Below are 16035 nucleotides of genomic sequence, written 5' to 3' on the forward strand. Positions count from 1 at the left end.
CGTACCATTTCTGGTCTCCTCAGTTGCCCCTTTTTAAGATTGAAAAGCCCATGTCTCTGTAGTCTTTCGTCATAACCAAATCTCTCTGATAAAAAATTTAGTCATAGAGAGATACAGCACTGAAACAGGCCCTTCAGCCCACCGAGTCTGTGCCGACCATCAACCACCCATTTATACTAATCCTACATTAATCCCATATTCCCTACCACATCCCCACCTTCCCTCAATTCTCCTACTACCTACATATACTAGGAGCAATTTACAATGGCCAATTTGCCTATCAACCTGAAAGTCTTTAGCTGTGGGAGGAAACCGATGCTATGCTTCTATCTTGTGGCCCTTCTCTGCACCACCTTCAGGGCTTGAATGTCTCTCTTGTGTCATGGTAACCAAGTGACAGACTGTAATCACAGTGAGGTCTGACCAGAGACTCATTACTTACTTAAAAAGTCTCTGTAGCTAGCACCTGAGAGACAATATAGGATAGTTACTGTTGAATTCAACAGAGAAATAAGGAGAAATCTCTTTATTCAGAGTGGTTAGAATGTGGAACTCATTACTACAGGAAGTGGTTGAGGCAAATAGCTTAGATACTTTAAAGAGGAAACTAGATAGCACACATGAAAAAAGGGAAAAGAAAGATATGCTGGAAGGCTGAGGAGAGGTAGATGACATAGTAGGAGGCTCGTATGGAGTAGAAACACTAGCGCAGACTAGTTGGGCTAAAAAGCCTGTTTCTGTGCTTTATATTCTATGTAATCGATGTGATCTAGAGACTACCCTACAGGAGATGGAGGGAGAGGTTGGGAGGAGATACAGTAACAACTGCAGAACCAGGGTTTATCCTGGACTATCTGAATGATGAAATGTGAACTTTGAAATCTTTTATTCCATCTTTCCAATAATTGCTACCGCCCACAGCCTGATTTACAGCACAATCTGATGATAACGTTCCTCTGGCTTGTCACCGTCTCTGTGGAACATGATTAGACTTTGCACTCTCTGGTTTCCTGAAGATTCAGGATTTGATGCAACACCAGAGGCAAGAGTTCAAAAGACTCCCAGCTGCCGCTGTAGTCATTGGGTAGGTGCCACACCAAACCAGATCCTGACCATTCCCCATATGATCCAGCAGAGATTATTAGACAGTGATCAGCAGCAGGAACCCTGGCTGATTTCTCCTCTCTCTAATCAAGGGGCACTGAGGCCATTTGCAGCCCCCATCACTGTTCCTACTGAGATGAGCTAACTCAGCACAGTTCCACACCAGGCGATGCTCTCTTGCTCTGTGGGGCCATCTCTCAGAGAAGATGTTAAACTGAAGCCCTATCTGCCCTCTCAGGTTAATGTAAAAGATCCCGTTGAAGAAGAGAGATTAGAGTTAGATTAGAGAGATACAGCACTGAAACAGGCCCTTCGGCCCACCGAGTCTGTGCCGAACATCAACCACCCATTTATACTAATCCTATATTCCTACCAAACATCCCCACCTGTCCCTGTATTTCCCTACCACCTACCTATACTAGTGACAATTTTATAATGGCCAATTTACCTGTCAACCTGCAAATCTTTTGGCTTGTGGGAGGAAACCGGAGCACCCGGAGAAAACCCACGCAGACACAGGGAGAACTTGCAAACTCCACACAGGCAGTACCCGGAATCGAACCCGGGTCCCTGGAGCTGTGAGGCTGCAGTGCTAACCACTGCGCCACTGTCCAGTGTCCTAAGATCATAAGAATATAAGAAATAGGAGAAGTAGGCCATTCGGCTCCTTGAGCCTGCTATACCATTCAATAAGATCAGGGATGATCTGATCATGGACTCAACTTTACCTTCCTGCCTGCCCTCTCATAACCCTGGACTCCTTTGTGGATCAAAATCTGTCTAACTCAGCCTTGAATATATTCAATGACTCAGCCTCCACTGCTCCGAGATAGAAAATTCCAAAGATTAACGAACCTGAGAGAAGAAATTCCTCCTCAGAACACAACAAAAACAAATTAACTGATCATTCACCTCACTACTGTTTGAGGAACCTTGCTGTATGAAACTAGAAGCAGATCTTGTTCAGCCTGTGGGAAAGGTAAAGTAAAGGCCTGCTACCCGACCCAAACCCGATGGGACCCGACGACGTGTCGGGTTCTGGTAGCTCTTCTGGGTCCGGCCTTCGGGCTCGGGTCGGACACACAAAGTAAGAATTGCATTTTGCTCTGCTGGGAAGTGTTAAAAGTAAAAAGACTACCTGAGCTGGGAGTCCGGGACATCAAGGAGGGAAACTGAGTCTGCGCAGTGAGCGTCTCTATGACGTCATCACGTTCATGCTGCAGCTTCCTGCAGATTCGGAGTCGCAAGGTAGGTAAAGGGAACATTCCAGTGGTCGGGTCGGGCGTGGGAAAAAAATGGAGGGACTCAGGCCGGGTCACACTTGGATCCAATGTGGTTCTGTCGGGTTCGGGTCGGATTTTTTCCCCTGACCTGAGCAGGCATTTAAGGTAAAGTAACACTAGGGAGCAACAACAGAGGTCATTTCAGAGTCACATACACACTGATGGAAATAACTTACTACAGAGTTGAATGATTCACCAAGTCATTGTTACTATACAGGTTTATAGAACAGAAAGCAATACTGTTCGGCATGTCTGTGCTAGCTCTTTGCTAGAGCAATCAAAATAATTCAACTAATACTATATAAGTGACTGGTGTAACAAAAAATACCTCCCCCTTTTGGAATTCTCCTGCCTGGATAGTTAAGATGGAACAGTTCACAGTTATCACTGTTCACTTGAGCTGGCAGGGTGGACAGGGGCTGGTCAGGTGAAATACAGAATCCCTGTACATTTGTGCAAAATTCCACCCTACATGCCCCTCACTAGGTGGGATTTACCTTGCTTCATCTGTCCTAATATCACCTTATGTGGCTCAGTGTCAAATTTTGTTTGATAATTGTTCATGTGAAGCACCTTGGGACATTTTACTAGGTTAAAAGCATTATCTAAATGTAAGCTGTTACATGATAGTGTAATACTGTTGATCTAGAATTGGACTGTTAAATCACCAGTGAGCATGCCAACACCCATAGAGCCAAATCTTCCCTTAATCTTCATCTACGAAGAACTAGCCATCATATAATGGTATCATATAATTAGCTTTATGCACAACAACATAATACCTTACAACAACTGCATTTACATAGCACCTTTGACATAGTAAACAGGAGCGTTATCAAATAAAATTTAACACCAAGCCACATAAAGAGATATCAGGACAGGTGGCCAAATGCTTGGTCAAAAAGGTAGGTTTTAAGGGACGTCATAAAGGAGGAGAGGTGGAAAGACAGAATGGTTTAGGAAGGGAATTCTAGGACTTAAGGCCTAGACAGCTGAAAGTCGCCAATGGTGGAGTGATTAAAATCAGAGATGCACAAGAGGCCAGACTTGGAGCAGTGCAGAGATCTCAAAGGGCTGTCAGTCTGGAGGAGGTTACACAGATAAGGAGGTGTGAGGTCATGGATAAATTTGAAAACAAAGAATGAGAATTTTTAAAAATGAGGTGCAGCTCAACCAGGAGTCAAAGTAGGTTAACAAGCACAGGGGTATGGGTGAACGGGACTTGGTACAAGTTAGGGTATGGGCAGCATAGTTTAGATGACCTCAAGTTTACAGAGGGTGGAAGATGGGAGGCTGGCCAGGAGAGAATTGGAACAGTCAAATATAGAGGTAACAAAGGCATGGATGAGGGCTTAAGCAACAAATGGACTGAGGCAGGGGCAAGAGATGGAGTGACAGTGTCAAGTTACTGTGGCTTCTCCAGCAGGCCACCCCTACTGGCATGTGACACAGCAGGTTAATCCCCAACCAAATCACTCATCACTTCTCACTCTGAAGATAGCACAAGTCTCTTGAATTCTTTTGCAAGCTGCTTGCTCCTGACTTGCTTTCAATTGCATTCAGCTTCTCTAAAGAGCATCACTGGTTTCAGGGTGCTGTGCCTCAAACCCCACTCCTCTCCATGTATCACATAAAAATACTGTTCTCCTCAACCTGTGCACATTATATATTTGGAATTTCAGTTCAGTTTGTATTTGTTTTTTCACTGATTTTAGGTAACCATTGAAAATCTGTGCTCCCAGACACACTGGCTGTATATAAAACATAGGATGCGCAATGGCAATGAACTTGTAGTGGGTTACTGGGCTATAATACTGCCTTGCATTAAATGTTCACAAGCATGCCTGCCTGGTACAGTATAAGTTTATGACCTCCAGTTCCTGATTAAGCCAGCATCACCTAACAGTAACGGGCCCGAGCAGAGACAGAAGGCACACCAACCTATAACAGTAGCATACTCAGTCAGACACTTCACTCTCACTCACTGCCTGTGTTTCAGAATCACCACGTCAATTCGAGGAATAACATTAGGACTTTCCATTCCCACTGAGCTGAGCCAGGTAATTCTATGGAGGTTGAAACAGGTGGTCTTAGTAACGGTGCGGATATGTGGTCAGAAGCTCATCTTGAGGTTAAATATGACAGAAAGTTTGCAAGCAGTCTGGTTCAGAGGGATGGATTTGGTGGCTAGGGAACAGAGCTTGCAGTGGGTACGGTGTGTATTTAGATTTCTAAAAGGCATTTGATAAATTTTGACACAAAAGGTCATTAATTAAGCTCAAAGCTGTGACAATTCAGGGCAAAACTATGGCTAAGAAGTTGGCTGAAGATTAGAAACAACAGGCACTGGTTAAAAAGGGTAGTAATGACAGGATGGGGCAAGTACTGAGTGGTGTGTCCCACAGCTTAGTATTGGGACTTCTACTGTTCCCAATTTACATCAATGACTTGGATTCAGAAATGAATTCAGAAATTAGTTAAATTCAGGGGCTCTGAAAAATGTTGACAAGTCCTTATGAAACTCAATTTGAGAACTCAGAGCTTGTGACAGGTGTTTGGATAAAAACTCATTGTGCAATGAAGGAGGTTTGTGAACATTGACTAAGCTCTGTTCTTCAGTTAAGGCGCCCGAGCTTGGAAATAAGAGCTGAGTTTGGTGCCTTACTGAAGAAATGAGGGGACCACAAGAATCCAGCCACAACCACAGCAGAAAGGAGTTTTACTTTCAGCAATTTTAATGTTTTGACCATTGACATCATTGTGGTTCCACTGGCACCAGAATCCTGTCTCATTTTATACTTTCCATAGGATTTTATATCACCCTTTGGATTTTATATTGAAAGTATGATTTTATATCTCAAGCCATTTTATACCACACATATATTGCTGTATAATTTTATACTGCACATCTGATATTAATTTGCCTGTGAGACTTTAGATCAATCTGATCACTTACTGGATTGAAAATGAGCAGATATAAGAGTAGCAGGGAATCAGATCGAGGTCCTGATTAGTACTTTGTTGGTGCCCGGTGAAGCAGCCCAACAATTAACATACTTGAGATAAAGTCCCAGTTATGTTGGCACAGCAAAGGAGAGCGAGAAGTGGAGATCAGAAACATTCTCAGACATGATTCTGTGCTGTATAACTCTATGACTCTATAACTATGACTATGACAGACACAGAGTGACACGGGATATTCCCTCTCCCTGCTATCCTACTACTTGTTGGGGTGGGCACTCTCTGGGTTTGTGCCCAAACAGCCATTCATCATGATTCAGTCCAAAGTTTCAACAGGTTATTCAGCTGTGGGGATCGTCAGAGCTGAGCCCAATCCTGTCCTGTCCTCACACAACACCCAATTTATGTACAATGACAGACAGGAAAAGACCCTCCAGTCCATCCAGCCTGTCCCATACAACGTTTGATACCTTGCACATCACTACATGCACTGCCTACCCAACCTGAAACTGAGAGATTTTCGGCAAGGGGTCAGGAGCAGGAATTGGACTTTCACCCTCTCTAACTGCTCTGATCAGGTAATTCAGCACAGACCAATGATTGACCCAAACACCCAGAGAAAGATCCACTTTCAATTGCCACATGGTTTGAATCCCAGAATGAGCTAATGGCTGCCTGCAGTGGTGATTGGTGTAGGCTGCTTCATTGGCACTTCAGTCATTCCGGACCACTGCTCTCTAATGGTCACTCATCTCTTTGTGTGCAATTACACTATAGACAACATGTCGTGATGAGGCACATCCCTCACCACCAATGACATTTCTCCTTGTTCCACCTCAGACGTCAGCCTTTGTTCCAAACAGAAGCAAAGGCATAGTGTCAATTTGGACAGTCATGAATTCGCAAGGGAGAGTGAGGGTCAGAAAGGGCCCACAAGTAATAAGAGAGTTGGTGATTTCCAGCTAGAGATGCACATTACTGGACCCTAAGGTAATCAAAGATATATTTTTGTTGCACGTTATTGAGAAATGGTGACAAGAGACTATTTCTCCAGCACAGCACATTACTGGATATACATTATAGTATTTTGGATACTGCAATTGCCAAGTAATACATTTTTCACCGGTAGAGTAATTTTCCTGCTGGGCTGGTTCTTACATCACCAGCCAGACCTGCACATAGCACAGTCCAATCCGTCACATCCACCCCTCCATCAGCTCAACTAGTTACCATTTCACTGGCAAAACTGCGACGATTAGCCACTGTTTCACTAGTAAACTAGTTTGACTAATGAAACAATACAAGAGTAAAATACTGCAATTGCAGGAAATCTGAAAGGGCAGGAGACAGGCTCTCAAAGCTGGAGAGACGATCAGAGACCTTCCAGCTTCAGAGGAGCAGCAAGCTGCAGAAAAGAATAAGTAACTGAGAGGGCACTTCAACATGAGTGTGCCCTCTCACCAATTTCTTTAAAAAGTCAAATAAAAAATAGGAAAGGCAGCTAGGCCATCAGTGTGGAAGGTGGGGGGGGGGGGCGGTGGTCGGGGGAAATCCCTCTACAGGGCAGCTTTTTGTTGCACCCATACCCAGGCAGGCAGGGAGGGCCTGTAGGCCTATCTGGAGTGCTGGCACCCCAACCTGCTACTGGGTACACACCTTCATGCAGTTGAACTGCCCCCCATCATGTCGGAAAACTGGAGGCCAACTGGAAAATCCCAGTTTGCCTCCTTTAAATGCTGCTAACAAGGCTCTTAATGAACGTGGGGGCAGGCAGATTGCCAGGCCCCAAACCGGGTTGCTCCAGGAATGATGTTGGGAAACTAGCACACCGGCTGACACCGATATTTTCAGGCCCCATCTGCCTCTGTACCTTGGTGGGGCCTGAAAATTCTGCCCTATGGTTTTCATGTCCTTCCTATAATACGGAGCCCAAAACTGCAGACAATCTCTAACTGTGATCTAACCAATGTTTATATAAATTTATTACTTATTTACTCTTGTACTCCACACCCCATTTATAAAACTCAAAACAGTTTTGTCCATTTTGTAGCTTTATCTACCTGCGCTCTCACTTTCCACAGTTCTGTATTCTGGTCTCTCTGTTCGCTCACAGCCTTCAGTATCTTTTGATTATTGTTCCTCCCAAACTAAGGGACCACACCCGACACATTAACTGCTTTGTTCTCGCAGAAAATGCTGCTTGACCTGAGTGTTTCCAGCATCTCCTGCTTTTGTTTCTGACTTTAATAAAGCCTGTATTTAGGCACATTCTGAGTCCAGGAAGTCATCTGGACCCTCCATTGGATTAATAACACAAATGCAGGGATACATCATCCCCTCCCCTGTCCCACAGTCCCCTACACCACCATCCCACCTCGATATGACTTACTTACCCATGAGACCACTCTCCCATTGAAGCACGGTAACTTGGCATTGTCATCTGAAATCTCTTCCTTCACAACCCTGCAATGGAAAGTAAAGGAGCATTAACCAGGACGCCGTTAACATTTATAAAGCAGGCCAGAGGCCCAATAATGGCAGCTGAAACTTAGATCTCAGTTACATCAATGTTGGGAATTACAATTCCACTGCTTAATTCAATTAACAGCATCTTCCTGGCGACGATTAGAGACTGATGACAACCAATAGCCAGATATCTTGCCAGCAACAGTACTAATTAGCTCCTGTCATCTGTCCACAAACAGCTGCCTGAACTGAACTGCATCTGTCACACAGCCTGGGCACAAGAACCCTCATTTCTTCGCACATTTCACACCCTCAACTGCATGGCTGCTGGGAACATTGCGCAGAGGGATAGTTTTACCCACTGACGTCCCTTGGTAACACAGTGGCTATCAGAACTCAAAGTCTCACCCATCAGATTCCCCTGGTACTCCAGTGACTGACAGTACAGAGCTCAGTCTCACCTAATAGGTTCCCCTGGTACCTCAGTGACTTAAGAATATAAGAAATAGGAGCAGGAGGAGGCATTATGGCCCCTCGAGTCTGCTCCGCCATTCATTAAGATCATGACTGATCTTCAACCCAAACTCCACTTTCTCACCCGACCCCCATATCGCTTGATTCCCTTAGATTCCAAGAACATATTCAAGACTGAGATTGATATAGTCAACTGATCATCCATAGCCCTCTGTGTGGAGGATTCCAAAGATTCACAACAGAGTGAAGAAATCTCCAATTTTTTTATTCATTCATGGGGTATGAGCTGGCAAGCATTTATTGCTCATTCCTAATTATCTTTGAGGTGTTGGTGAGCTTCCTTCTTGAACCATTACAGTCCATGTGGTGTAGATATACCCACAGTGCTGTTAGGGAGGGAGTTTCAAGATTTTGACCAGTGACAGTGAAGCTATATATGTTCAAGTCAGGATTGTGTGCAACTTGAAGGGGGACTTGTCGTTGGTGGTGTTCCCATGCGCCTGCTGCCCTTGTTCTTCTAGGTGGCAGAGTTGCGGGTTTGGAATGTACTGTTGAAGGAGGCTTGTTGAGTTGAAGTGCATCTTGTAGATAGTACATACTACTGCAAGGTGCGCCGGTCGTGGAGTGAATGTTTATGGTGGTGGAGGGGTGCCAATCAAGCAGGGTGCTGTGTCCTGGATAGTGTCAAGCTTCTTCAGTGTTATTGGAGCTGCACCCATCCAGTTCTAAATGGCTAACCCCTTATACTGAGACTATGCCCCCTAACTCTAGACTCTCCAGTCTGGGGAAACAGCATCTGCCCTGTCAAGCCCTCTCAGAATCTTATATTTCAATGTGATTACCTCTCATTCTTCTAAATTCCACAGAGTATGGACCCATTCTACTCATTCTGTCCTCATAGGACAACCCTCCCATCCCAGGAATCAACATGAGAACCTTTTCTGCTTTGCCTCCAAGGCCAGCATATAATTCTTTGGTCTGGAGACACAAACTCTACACAGTACTCCCAAGGTGTGGTCTCACCAAAGCCCTATACAATTGTAGCAAAATTTACTTACTCTTGTACTCCATACCCTTGCAATAAAGGCCAACATACCATTTGCCCTCCTAATTGCTTGCTGTACCTGCATATTAACTTTCTGTAATAAAAGCAAAATACTGCAGATGCTGGAAATCTGAAATAAAAACAAGAAACAGAGTTAATGTTTCAGGTCAGTTCTGAAAAAGGGTCACTGACCTGAAACGTTAACTCTGCTTCTCTCCCAACAGATGCTGCCAGACCTGCTGAGTATTTCCAGCGTTTCTTGTTTTTATTAACTTTCAGTGCTTTGTGCACAAGAACACCCAAATCCTTCTGAACACCAACATTTAATAGTTTCTCACCATTTAAAGAACTATTGTTTTTCTATTCTTCCTCTCTCTCTTTGGCCTCCTTGTCTCGAGAAACAATGGGTAAGTGCCTAGAGGTGGTCAGTGGTTTGTGGAGCAGCTCCTGGAATGGCTATAAAGGCCAATTCTATAGTGACAGACTCTTCCACAGGCGCTACAGATAAAATTGGTTGTCGGGGTTGTTACACAGTTGGCGCTCTCCTTGTGCTTCTGTCTTTTTTCCTGCCAACTGCTAAGTCTCTTCAACTCGCCACTCTTTAGCCCCGCCTTTATGGCTGTCCGCCAGCTCTGGCGATCACTGGCAACTGACTCCGACTTGTGGTCAACGTCACAGGACTTCATGTCGTGTTTGCAGACGTCTTTAAAGCGGAGGCATGGACGGCCGGTGGATCTGATACCAGTTACGAATTCGTTGTACAACGCGTCCTTGGGGATCCTGCCATCTTCCATGTGGCTCACATGGCCAAGCCATCTCAAGCGCCACTGACTCAGGAGGTGTATATGCTGGGGATGTTGACTGCCTCGAGGACTTCCGCGTTGCAGATATGCTCCTGCCAACTGATGCCAAGGATTCTCCGGAGGCAACGAAGATGGAATGAATCGAGACATCGCTCTTGGCTGACGTATGTTGTCCAGGCCTCGCTGCCGTAGAGCAAGGTACTGAGGACACAGGCTTGAAACACTCGGACTTTTGTGTTCCGTGTCAGTACGCCATTTTCCCACACCCTCTTGGCCAGTCTGGACATAGCAGCGGACGCCTTTCCCATGCGCTTGTTGATTTCAGCATCGAGAGACAGGTTACTGGTGATAGTTGAGCCTAGGTAGGTGAACTCTTGAACCACTTCCAGAGCATGGTCGCTGATATTGATGGATGGAGCATTTCTGACATCCTGTCCCATGATGTTCGTTTTCTTGAGGCTGATGGTTAGGTCAAATTCATTGCAGGCAGCCGCAATCTTGTCAATGAGTCTCTGCAGACACTCTTCTGTATGGGATGTTAATGCAGCATCATCAGCAAAGAGGAGTTCCCTGATGAGGACTTTCTGTACTTTGGTCTTCACTCTAAGACAGGTCAAAGTGAATAACCTCACATTTCACCACATTATACTCCAACTGGCACATTCTTGCCCACTTACTTAACTGGTTTATATCCCTTTGAAGTCTCCTTGTGTCCTCCTCACAGCTTACTTTCCCCGACAGTACAGAGCCCACAGTTTCACCAATCAAGTTCCCCTGGTGCCCCAGAGACTGACAGCGTGGAGCTAAATTATTTGTTCATGGAATGGAGGCATCACTGGCAAGACCAGCATTCATTGCCCATCCCTTAACAAAGTGGTGGTGAGCCGCCTTCTTCAATCGCTGCAGTCCATGTGGTGTAGGAACACCCATAGTGCTGTTACAGAGGGAGCTCCAAGATTTTGATCCAGCGTCAGTGAAGGAAGAGCAATATATTTCCAAGTGAGGATGGTGTGCGGCTTGGAGGGGAACTTGCAGGTGGTGGTATTCCCATGGTCGTCTAGGTGCTAGAAGTCGCAGGTTTGGAAGGTGCTGGTGAGTGACTGCATCGCCCCTAGCCAAGCTGCTCCAATATAGCGACAAAACTGCATCTACCCAGCAACGTGGAAAATTGCCCAGGTATGTCCTGTACACAAAAAGCAGGACAAGTCCAATCCCGCCAATTACCGCCCCATCAGTCCACTCTCAATCATCAGTAAAGTGATGGAAGGTGTCACCAACAGTGCCATCAAACAGCACTTGCTTAGCAATAACCTGCTCAGTGATGCTCAGTTTGGGTTCCGCCAGGGCCACTCAGCTCCTGACCTCATTACAGCCTTGGTTCAAACATGGACAAAAGAGCTGAACTCAAGAGGTGAGGTGAGAGTGACTGCCCTTGACATCAAGGCAGTATTTGACAGAGTATGGCATCAAGGAGCCCTAGTAAAACTGGAGTCAATGGGAATTGGGGGAAAACTCTCTGCTGGTTGGAGTCATACCTAGCGCAAAGGAAGATGGCTGTGGCTGTTGGAAGTCAATCATCTGAGCTCCAGGACATCACTGCAGAAGTTCCTCAGGGTAGTGTCCTAGGCCTAACTATCTTCAGCTGCTTCATCAATGACCTTCCTTCAATCATAAGGTCAGAAGTGGGGCTGTTCGCTGATGATTGCACCTTCCAAACCCACGACCTCTACCACCTCGAAGGACAAGAGCAGCAGATGCATGGGAACATCACCACCTGCAAGTTCCCGTCCAAGTCACACACCATCCTGACTTGGAACTATATCGCCGTCCTTCACTGTCGCTGGGTCAAAATCCTGGAACTCCCTTCCTAACAGCACTGTGGGTGTAGCTACTTCACATGGACTGCAGCGGTTCAAGAAGACAGCTCACCACCACCTTCTCAAGGGCGATTAGGGATGGGCAATTAATGCTGGCATAGCCAGTGACGCTCACATCCCATGAATGAATAAAAAAAAGTTCATCTTGTAGATGGTACACACTGCTGCCACTGTGCGCTGGTGGTGGAGGGAGTGAATGTTTAAGGTGGTGGAAGGGGTGTCGATCAATGTCCTAGATAGTGTTGAGTTTCTTGAGTGACGTTGGAGCTGCACCCATCTAGGCAAATGGGAGATTATCCCATCAGACTCCTGACTTGTGCCTTGTAGATGGTGGAAAGACTTTGGGAAGTCAGAAGTGAGTCACTCGCTCTGACCTTGCTCTTGTAGCCACAGTGTTTATATGGCGGGTCCAGTTCAGTTTCTGGTCAATGGTAACCCCCAGGATGTCGATGGTGGGTGATTCAGTGATGGTAATGTCATTGAACATCAAGGGGAGACGTTTTGATTGTCTTCTTGGAGATTGGTTATTGCCTGGCACTTGTGTGGCGTGAATGTGACTTGCCACTTATCAGCCCAAGCCTGAATGTTGTCCAGGTCTTGCTGCATGTCAATATGTACTGCTTCATAGAATAGTTACAGCAATGCAGGAGACCATTCAGCCTGTCGTGGTTGTGCCAGCTCTCAGAGTTACTCAGTTAGTCCCACTCCCCTGCCTTTTTCCATAGCCCTGCAAATTTTCTCGAGATAATTATTCAATTCCCTATTGAAAACCACGATTGAATCTGCCTCCACCACAGTCTCAGGCAGTGCATTCTAGAGCCTAGCCACTCGCTGCATAAAAAAGTTTTTCATGTCACCTCTGATTCTTTTGCCAATCACCTTAAATCCGTGTCCTCTGGTTCAACACCCTTCTGCCAATTTCTCCCTTTCTACTCTGTCCAGACCCCTCATGATTTTGAACATATCTACCAATTCTCTCCTCAACCTTCTCTTCTCGAAGGACAGCAGCCCCAGCTTTGCCAATCCAACCCCGTAACTGAAATCCTTCATCCCTGGAACCATTCTCAGAAAACTTCTCTGCACCTTCTCCAATTCCTTCACATCTTTCCTAAAGTGTGGTTCCCAGAATTGGACGCAATACTCCAGTTGAAGCTGAACCAATGTTTTATAAAGATTTACCATAACTTCAGTAACTGGACAGTTGCAAATGGTACTGAACACCGTGCAACCATCAGTGAACATCACCACTTCTGATCTTATGATTGAAGGAAGGTCATTGATAAAGCAGCTGAAGATGGTTGGGCCTAGGACACTACCCTGAGGAACTCCTGCATCGATATCCTGGGACTGAGACGATTGACCTCCAACGATCACAACCATCTTCTTTTGTGCATTGGTATCCCAATGACTGACAGTACAGAGCTCATAGTCTCATCCACTGGTGCAGGCTTCATAAGAGGAAGTTACTTACAGGGCTTAATCAAAACGTGCTGGAATCTCTGTCAAATTATTGGGCTAACATGGCAGTGCAGAGGAGTAGGGTGCAGTCAGATGTACCACACTCCCTTCTAGAAGGAACCCAGAATATTGGCACAGGATGCCAAATATTGTTATGAAAGTGACTCTTTTTTGTGAAAAATAATTTTTTTAAAAAAGGAATTATAGTTAAGCTAAATAAATGTTGGATTAGTGTTTTAATCAAAGGGGACAGTGAGGGCCGATTGGCAACAGTGTTGCTGTTTGTCACTTGGTTCGGGCTCGGCTTAGAGCAGAAGCCATGGCAACAGGGGCAGAAATTGACAAGCACTCCTTTGATTGGACAAGCTCAGTAGCAAAACGAACATCTGGGTGGGCAGAGAACTACCAAGCTGTTCAGTTGTTAGTTGGTGCATGTGGGTGATGACTTTTGTCTTCTTCCAGAAATACTGCTAAAGTGTCAAAAAAGACAGAAAAAGCAGAGAATTCCAGGGAAGAACAGAAGACCACAAGCTAGCTAGTTTTCTTGCAATTCCCCAAAAGACTTGCTGAACTTCAGTGTGTCATTTCATCTTGTTACTGCATTTCAAGAAGGCCTGCTAAATTGCTTTTCAAAGCTGCCTGGAGAGCGCTAATTCTGGAAGATTCTTTAACGGTTGCTCAAAAGTTGGACTGTGTGCTAGTTTGATACAGTGAATCTCATCTGCTAATTTTCAGGCGTAGACAAGTAATCTGCCCAAGTGTGTTTTATTTTTTGTAACAGCTCTAATCTAAAAATCCTTTTTTACTTTTTCAGTTAACCGGTATATTTTTATATATAAAACATATAGATACAAAATATGTGTGTGTGTGTGTGTGTGTGTGTGTGTGTGTGAGAGAGAGAGGAGTGTGAAGGGACTAAAGTAAAAAAAGGGACATTTTCAAATTTTTTAAAATCCAACATTAAATTTGATCTATGTGATATTGTTCTACTTCATTACTAGTTAAGACTTGTTTTATAATAAACTGTTAATTTTGTTGTTCAGCAAAGAAACCTGGTTAGTGTGTTCTATTCTGGGGGGAAAATAGTGTATCTGATTGAAGTTTTCCTGCTTGTGGAAATAGTCAAAGAAATATTGTGACCTGTGGAGAAGTGGGACTGAATTAACAGTGCACTCCTCCCATCTCGGTCGTAACAATATCAACTGTGAACCTACCCAATTTTAAATTCTCACTTTTTAATTCTGGAAAGCATACCCAGGCTTCCCCTGCAAAGATCGCTCTAAATACTGCCATAGCCTTGCCCTCCAGCAATTTAAAGGGCATTTAAGTTTATTAGTTGCAGCAGATCTATTCACATTGCAAACATCACGTTAATTTCTTTCTCTACAGCCCAGCAGATTGGCTCAGGGCCGGGGCTGGACAAGCTCCAGTATTCTCCTCTCAGTCCATAACACTGACGATTTAAAAATTTGCACGTGGGCGCATCATGCTGAGCTTTTGTGACCAGAATACAACAGTCTTTTGTTTTCTTCCTGAAGCAAGTTAAAGGCAGTGTTAACCACTGAGCAGCTCACTGAAACCCACAGGGAATTCCTAAATCCTGCACATCAAAATACTTCGCGTGCTTGGAAACTGTAGCTGCTCACTGTTGCCCTCAAGGACCTCTGATGATTGGGGTTTGGTGCCTCAACACAGTGCTCCAGATGGGGGCTGACCAAAGCTCTGTACATGAAGCATCACTTCCTCCCCTTTAGAGATAAAGACCAGCGGTCCATGAGCCTTTTTGATAACTTTTTAGTGATTTGTTGGTTGTATCTGGATAACTTCCACTAGAACACAGAATGGCTGCTTTACAGCAGAGACAGTACGAACACTGCCACAGCTCAATGGCTAAAGGCAGTGGGCCAAACAGGCCACAAAGTCCTAGATTTGATTTGCAGTGTGTGCTGAGTTTGCAGATCTCATTAGAGTTTGTAGAAGAGGATGCTATAGACAGCCCCAGTATTCCTGGGCTAGGGAGAGACAAAATATTAATTCATACACAGTTGTTGCTCCCAATCTCTCTGGAAAATATAACTCAGGTGGGTATCAGGTAAGGACAGAACCAGGTTCGGCTACGAACCTCATTTAAGGGAGAAGGGCAGAAAACTGGAGGGGAAAATTGTTTTGAAGCTGCCTGCCTGACAGCAAGGGTCTGTGTTTCCAACTGAAACCCAGGATGCACACAATCTTGGAGAATGCACATTAAACGCACAGCACAGACAATACGCTAATAAAATGTAGCTTCATGTTAACATAATTAGCCAAACAATAATTGTTTTTATAAAAATGGTCTGCTTCACAAGCAGGATCAGAATCTCTAGTCAGAACACAGACCTTTCCTCCAAATAGGAATGGATTCAAAATCTAAAAGATCAGCCAAAGAAAATCAGAATTTCCAGCAGCTTCTGTAAACTTCTGGTTCTTCTCCTCAACCTTGTTCAGCTCTCCTAATCCCCTGCTTCTAACTATCGGCAGTCGCAGAAAACAGAGATGGATCCTGCAGGGGTGCGTGGAGATGAACT

The 16035-nt window shown here is 44.9% G+C and overlaps 1 protein-coding gene across 7 annotated transcripts in view; it reads right to left on the bottom strand.

Annotated features, from left to right (window-relative positions):
- Positions 1-16035, bottom strand: part of LOC137352122 (segment polarity protein dishevelled homolog DVL-1-like) — a 165680-nt gene that overhangs the window by 111483 nt on the left and 38162 nt on the right. For 6 of the 7 annotated variants that reach the window (XM_068017242.1, XM_068017239.1, XM_068017240.1 and 3 more), the window contains one exon: positions 7742-7811. In XM_068017242.1, the coding sequence (XP_067873343.1) occupies positions 7742-7811 (70 nt within the window). Of the gene's footprint in view, positions 1-2242; positions 2391-7741; positions 7812-16035 lie in introns of those variants that run through there. The other variant, XM_068017244.1, reaches the window with a different exon arrangement.

Source organism: Heterodontus francisci, chromosome 37 (assembly GCF_036365525.1).
Source record: "Heterodontus francisci isolate sHetFra1 chromosome 37, sHetFra1.hap1, whole genome shotgun sequence".
NCBI classification, from domain to species: Eukaryota; Metazoa; Chordata; class Chondrichthyes; order Heterodontiformes; family Heterodontidae; genus Heterodontus; species Heterodontus francisci.